A 7500-nucleotide genomic window follows, 5' to 3' on the forward strand; every position below is an offset into this window, starting at 1 on the left:
TGCAGGAAGAAGTCGGGGGGCACGGGCATGCTGTGCCCGTTGGACAGCAGCATCTGGGCACCAGGGTTGGGCAGCAGGAGCCCCGTCACCGAGTCCACCTGCACGGCATGGCACGCCCGCACGGTGCCGTCCGACGCTGGAGAACAGAGGGGAGTTATCAACTACATGACTAAATTAGAGATTTTAAATTACATATATTACTTATAAATTACATATATTACTTTTAAATTACTTGTATATTTTTAATTACTTATTTAAGCTACTTGAAAAATACAAAATACACAACAAAAAATAATATATATATATATATATATATAATTATTATTATTATTATCGATATTCTTATTATTACTATTGCTAACACTGGCAGCTATTGCTACAGACCATTATTTCCAGTATCATTCAGAGTTGACCGCATACATTCTGTACATGTGCAATTATCTGTAGTAATGAAATTGACCACAAGAGGTTGCTCATGATCATGATGTGTCTACAACTTCCAGGAAAGGCCAAAGCTTACAGATGTGCCAGATGCTTGGAAAACTCTGTTATGGGCTCTCACCATGTAGTACAGACTTGTGAGACTATTTTCCATCATGGTTTCACTGAAAAATGCATATTCATAATTCTGATAGAATGGCATGTTGGTATGGAAACGAGGAATGGTAGAACTGAAGAATTTGACGAGGCAGATAGATAGATAGATAGAGAGATAGATAGAGAGATAGATAGAGGATATATAGAACAGGTTAATCAAGTTGTTACGACTTCACAAATCTATAAGCTGTTATAATCATTAACATGACAACAGTGTCAGTGACCATTTGCTTATCAAATTGTAAAGCGGCACTGCTTTTATAACGCACACATGCACACACACACAAACACACACACACACACACAGAGAGCAAGAAAACCACTCACAACACTGTAAGGATGGACATGCAATAGTGAGATGATGCACATAGCAGTGGAGATGGGGAGAGGACTGACCGATGATGTCATCCCTGCTGAGGGCGGAGCCTGTGTCTGGACACAAGAGGCGGGCCCCCGTGCCCTCCTTAGGCCCCGCCCACACACCCTGCCTCTGGCACTCCCCCGACACCAGCTCCTCCAGCTCGTCCGCCAGCGTCGACACACACCGCAGCACACTGCAAAACACACACACACACACACACACACACACACACACATACACACGCGCGCACACACACACAGGCACAAACACACACACAGGCACAAACACACACACACACACACAGGCACAAAATCATAAACACACACCGCAGCTCACAGCAACATACACACAAAATCATATACACACACTCACCGACACACACACACTGGTCAGGATGGTGCTCAGAAAAACTCCAACCTCAAGCGCATAGAGAAAGACATACACACCTTACATATTTCTACACACACACACACACACACACATGCACTGCTGGCGACCTGTGTGGCTGTGGGCTGTCGGCGGCCTGCCCCAGTAGGCGTAGGCTGGTCCTGACTCGTGCCCGCAGGGTCCTGTGTGTGTGTCGTTGGCACTGCAGCTCCTGGCGCAGCGTCTGCAGCTGGGACTCCAGCAGCTGGCACAGCCTCTCGGCCAGTGCCCGCCGCCGTGCCACCTCACGCTCCAGCTCGCGCTGCACGCGCCCACCACACGGCTCTGTGTGGCCCACGCCGCCATCCGTAGCCGCTCCCGCACAGCCCAGCTGCAGAGTCTGCACCTTGCACACAACGCCCTGGTACAGCTCCTTCACCTGCACACACACACACACGAACACACACACACACAAAAACACGTGCACACACACACACACACACACACACACACATATGCACACACACACACACACACACATACACTCACACATGTGCACACACATACATGTGCACACGCACACACACACACACACACACACACACTTATCAGTAATCGCTATTGGTCAGGGCCGGGGTCATCTTAAAACTGGGGGACTGCTGACTTTATACAGTAGTTATCATTTTACAGCAAAACACACATAGACACTGTAATATTGCCAGTGCTGTAGAATAGATAGAGTGGTGTGATACAACCAGTGTGGTGAGAGGCCAATTAGCAGATGTGATTTTACTTCCACGGCTGTTCAGGGACACAATCAGGGGTCAAACTGTAATTTCTCTGTGTGTGTGTGTGTGTGTGTGTGTGTGTGTGTGTGTGTGTGCACGCGTTGTGTGTGTGTGTGTGTGTGTGTGCGTGTGTGTGTGTGTGTGTGTGTGTGTGTGTGTGTTCTAACCTCTCCTCTGAGCTGTGCAAGGCGAGCAGTGACAGACACGCTGTGTCTCAGCAGGATGTCATAGAAGGTGCTAGTGCTGAAGGCTTCCAGATCAACCTGCTCCTCATAGTCCCAGAACTCATCTACGAACATAAACACACACACACACACACACACACACACACACACACACACAGAGAGAGAGAGAGAGAGTAGTAATGAGGATGGATATTTGTGGTCTCCATTTCCTCTTCTGCTGGTTTTGTAAATGGGAACTTGATCAATTTAATTAGAGCTTTTTATAATTATTGACAGAAATCCCCTCTTCAATGTCAAAGTGAAAGCAAAGCAAAATGTATGCTTCTTTGAAAATATTTAATGCAAAATAAGTGATTGCATAAATATTCACCCCCGTCAAGTCCGCATTTAATATATGCACCTTTGACAAGTATGGAGCCTACATGGATAGGTATTACAGTAATTATCATCTGGATACTACAATTTTACTCCATTTTTCTTTGCAAAACTGCTCAAGTTCTGCCAGGTTGGAAGGGAATCAGATGTGAACAGCTCTTTCCTAAACTAAACTATACATATTTACTGCACTCAAGGGATCCCCATTTCACTAATATGTATTAGCACCAGTTGGCTGGACTGCTGTTTTGTATTTAGGTCAGTCACTTCAAGGGAGCTGAATATTTATGCAATCGCTTATTTTGCATTATACATTTTCAGTTAATTAACATTACTTTGTAGAACTACTGTATATTTTCACTTTTGCATTAAAGAGGGGATTTTTGTCAAATATTGTGAAAAAAAGCCTAATTAAACTGACAAAGATTCCATTTATTAAAGCAATAAAAGGGGAAATAGAAGACTAAAGACTGAAGACGTTTTATAGGCACTGTACCGAACACAAACACACACCTATTCTCCGCATAGTCCTATAGAATCTCTAATCTCCCAACACACACACACACACACACACACACACACACACACACACACACGCACACACACACACACACGGTCCAGTACCTTTGTGCATGGAGTCCTGGGTCAGGCTGATCTGGAGGCTGCGATGCTTCTTCTGCTGCACGATGACCTGGGACCCTTTAGAGGAGTAGTCGTCCATCCGGTACCGGAGCTGCTGTATCCGGTACAGAGCTGGCACCGGAACCTTCTTTGGCCAGCCGTACTCTCGAAACAGCACCTGGGGAAGGCATACATTCAAGGATGGGATTGGAATGTGCACCTGGAGCTACAGAAGCCTTAAATCAACAGAAGTTTTTAACGTAAATATCATAGATTGTATATATAGATAGTCTATGGTAAATATAAACTAAATACAATAACTCTAAGTAATACTGCATGTACACATAAGTGAACTCTAAATAATTAAAGGCACAGTCAGCAATTTCAAGCCCACTCACCAGGAGGGCGATACACAGGCCAAGCAGCACACATGCCCCAACCATCAAACCCCCGATTAACAGCCAATCAGGTCGCAGGAGAAGCTGTCGTTGCCTAGCGATGCCCATACGGGTGAGGTGTTGAGAGGTAGCGGGAAAAAAGGGTCCGGAATCGTAGCACTGCCCTCCAGCTGGCATGACCTTTACATACTAAACAACAGAGGGGAACTCTCAGGTTCTAGTGAACACTAGCACATGTTTTGCGTTTGTGTTTGTGTACTTTCCATACCATGTGTTTGTGTTGATAATGATGTATTATGCATACCATGTGTTCGTGGTGGTGATGGTGTATTATTTGTACCGTGTGTTTGTGTTGATAGTGATGCGTTTTCCATACCATCTGTTTGTGGTGGTGACAGTGTATTATTTGTACCGTGTGCTTGTGTTGGTGGTGATGTGTTTTCCATACCATCTGTTTATGATGGTGACAGTGTATTATTTGTACCGTGTGTTTGTGTTGGTGGTGATGCGTTTCCCATACCATGTGTTTGTGGTGGTGGCTGTTTAATCTGAGGACATAGACCCCGGGCTCGCTGAAGCACACTGAGAAGAGAGTGGGTGTGGTAGTGGGTCCACTCTCCACCAGGTCCTGGGCAAGCTTCCGGAAGGATCCCCAGTCAAAGGCAGCATTGGTATTGAACAGGCTGTCTCTGAACAGGGAGAGAAGCAGGATTGAGTAGAGCTGATCTTCTACTCAAGCTAAACCCTACATCTCTTTCCCTCTTGTCTATCTCTCTCTCTCCCTCTCTCCAGAAACTGACTGAATCAGACTCACGTGTCGTACTAGTGTTGGTGACACTGAATCAGACTCACATACAGGGGATGGTAAAGCTGAGAGTGACTCACTTGTCGCACTGGGGTTGATGAAGCTGAGTCAGGCTAATGCTCTGGGGTTGATGAAGCTGAGTCAGGCTAATGCTCTGGGGTTGATGAAGCTGAGTCAGGCTAATGCTCTGGGGTTGATGAAGCTGAGTCAGGCTAATGCACTGGGGTTGATGAAGCTGAGTCAGGCTAATGCACTGGGGTTGATGAAGCTGAATCAGACTCAAGTGTCGTACTGGAGTTGGCGAAGCTGCGTCAGACTCACGTGTCGTACTGGGGGTGGTGAAGCTGCGTCAGACTCACGTGTCGTACTGGGGGTGGTGCTCTCTGGTGACGGTGAAGAGCAGGACGTCTCCCTGCTGGAGGCAGGTGGTGGGGTTCAACACCCCCAGGCTGCTGGCGTTACTGTGCCTCCTCCACAGATGCCCCCTCCCTGGAGACCCTCGCAGCTCACGAGCCACCAACGACCCCCCCACAGACTCTGACACAAGTACACACACAGAAGAACTAATCACATCACTAATCAATAAAGAACCAATTAATCAATATAGCACTTAAAACATTGGATAATCAATCAATCGCCTATACAACTAATGAAACCAATGAATCAATTAAGAACTACAAACAAAATGAATCAATGCAGGACATGAGAGGGACAGATCTCATCAGTATAGATGAGGTTTTGAATGTTGTGGCTCTGCTGAAATGGGTCCTGATTTTCCCACCAGTGCAACAGTGGGTTACTGCCATGTGCCACAGAATACTCAGTCGCTGACGCACAGGTCAATGGCCTATGATTCAGCAGAAGGCTGCTAAACACGGGACTGACCAATCAGGTTTGAGCACGGAGGACAAGAGTCAAAATGAGAGAGGGGGTTGGAGATGTGGAGCTTTAGAGGAGAAAGAGGAAGATGTGGAATCTGTAACTGAAGAAAGAGAATCTACTGTAGGTGTGTGTGTGTGTGTGTGTGTGTGTGTGTGTGTGTGTGTGTGTGTGTGTGTGTGTGTGTGAGTGTGTGTGCATTGAAGGTAAAGTGTTTAAGACCTGTGTGAGCAGTGTGGGGTGTTCCCTCTTCTGCTTCATGGGGTGTGTGTGTGTCGGGTGACACTGTGGACATGTTGTGATCTTCCTGGAACAGCGTGTGGACCTCTGGAGGCATGGCACTGAACAGGCCAAAGAAACCTGCCTCTGAACAGAGCAAACACACAAAACAGTGCTCACACATACACACACACACACACACACACACACACATACACATGCACATGCACATACAAACATGCACACAAAGAGACACGCGCACAGAGAGCGAGAGAGAGAGATAAGCACACACACATACACACACACACACACACACACACACATATATATATACACATACACACGCACATGCACATACAAACATGCACACAAAGACACACGCGCACAGTGCACACATACACAGAGAGAGAGAGAGAGAGAGGTAACCACACACACACACACACACACACACACACACACACACACACACACACACACACACACACACACACACACACACCACATGGATAGGCACAGACACAAATGACACTGTATGCCAAAACACAGGACACCAGACCTTGGACATGTTCAGAGAAGTGCACGGTGCTTCAACAACACTACAGAGTCCACTGGGGAAGGAGGGGGGGGGCATTCACAGAATCTGCCCTCTAAAATACAACAGAAACTACCCTCTACGGGGCAGGAGAGCAAGAGAGCAGAGAGACAGATAGGGGGAGAGAGACAGATTGAGACAAAAAGAGAGAGAGATGCACAGAGACAGAGCGAGAGAGAGAGAGAGAGCGAATGAGAGAAAGGTAGAGATAAACAGACAGCTAGAAGGAGAGAGAGACAGACATACAGAGATGTAAAAGTCCAGCTTTAGAAAGTAAAAGTCTTGCCATCTACTGGTTCTACCGGTGCACTTAACACAGGTGACTTCACTAATTAGCTGATCTACCTGGCTTGAGAGCTGTGCTAATTAGAATCAGCTGATTAAGTGAAAGGTTGGAACAAAAAAGTGACTGGGCTTTTACTTTACCGAGGCCAGACTTCTACAGCTCTGCAGGCAGACAGAGAGACTCAGGCAGACAGAAGGAGAGAGAGACAGACAGATAGACAGACGGAATCACACACACATGGAGGCTACACTGGGCACATAACTGAAGCATTTCATTTGCTCAGCGTCTAGTGCAACAACTAGAACTAATCAAGAACTATAGCTTTAGTCGTCTAAAACTATTTTTACGCTACACAAATGGATCGCTTCAGTCGCGGACCCGGCATAGCCCGGGCATTAGTGTGGTGGTCAGCGCCTCGGAGAGATGGGTGTTCCGGTGAGTTCCGAGCCCGGGTGGAGTCTCACCGTCCGTCTCCACGGCGTATGCGGAACCGGCGAGGTCATTCCGCAGGTCACACCGTAGATCCCCACTGGCGTCCCAGCGCCGCAGCGACGCCTCGAACACACTCCCCGACACATTCACCTGCTCACACACGTGTACACACACACACACACACACACACACACAGACACACACACATACACACATGCACACAGATGCATCCCCCAAGAAAAACAAGTGTATACATTTACCCACTCTCTCTCATACACACATATAAACAAACACACACACATACACACCTGAAATAGGTCAATCTGACACCAGATCCCTAAGTCTTAAGCCTCCCCTTGTTAATACATAGAGGCTGGGCTATAGCAGCGATAAGCAGCCCTTGTACTGTACATTGTGTTCTCAAGTGACATTTGAGCAGCACTACAGTATTTCCCACCTCTATACGGTTCACTGTAATTGTGCGGTGGATTAGGATCGTGCTCCTGATGGGGACAGATGTAGATCAGTGAGTCTAATGTGCCTGCTATCAGTGACTGTTAGTGGTGTGTGTTGTCAGGAAAACCGCATCAGGAAAG

At 47.0% G+C, this 7500-nt stretch overlaps 2 protein-coding genes across 2 annotated transcripts in view; both read right to left on the reverse strand.

Annotated features, from left to right (window-relative positions):
- The window catches only part of si:dkey-103g5.4 (uncharacterized), a 23323-nt gene extending 18814 nt beyond the window's left edge, over positions 1–4509 (reverse strand). Inside the window, exons 1-8 of the mRNA XM_062521922.1 lie at positions 4506–4509; positions 4212–4380; positions 3692–3880; positions 3297–3471; positions 2280–2401; positions 1456–1763; positions 994–1151; positions 1–136 (exon numbers count right to left, since the gene is read on the reverse strand). The exon at positions 1–136 is cut by the window's left edge and continues 92 nt beyond it. Of these exons, the coding sequence (XP_062377906.1) occupies positions 1–136; positions 994–1151; positions 1456–1763; positions 2280–2401; positions 3297–3471; positions 3692–3880; positions 4212–4214 (1091 nt within the window). The 5' untranslated portion in view covers positions 4215–4380; positions 4506–4509. The remainder of the gene's footprint in view (positions 137–993; positions 1152–1455; positions 1764–2279; positions 2402–3296; positions 3472–3691; positions 3881–4211; positions 4381–4505) is intronic.
- Positions 4510–4851: 342 nt separating this feature from the next.
- Positions 4852–7500, reverse strand: part of LOC134066558 (uncharacterized) — a 9192-nt gene continuing 6543 nt past the window's right edge. The window contains exons 5-7 of the mRNA XM_062521923.1: positions 6937–7054; positions 5598–5741; positions 4852–5033 (exon numbers count right to left, since the gene is read on the reverse strand). Of these exons, the coding sequence (XP_062377907.1) occupies positions 4852–5033; positions 5598–5741; positions 6937–7054 (444 nt within the window). The remainder of the gene's footprint in view (positions 5034–5597; positions 5742–6936; positions 7055–7500) is intronic.

Source organism: Sardina pilchardus, chromosome 19 (genome assembly GCF_963854185.1).
Source record: "Sardina pilchardus chromosome 19, fSarPil1.1, whole genome shotgun sequence".
Classification (NCBI taxonomy): Eukaryota; Metazoa; Chordata; class Actinopteri; order Clupeiformes; family Clupeidae; genus Sardina; species Sardina pilchardus.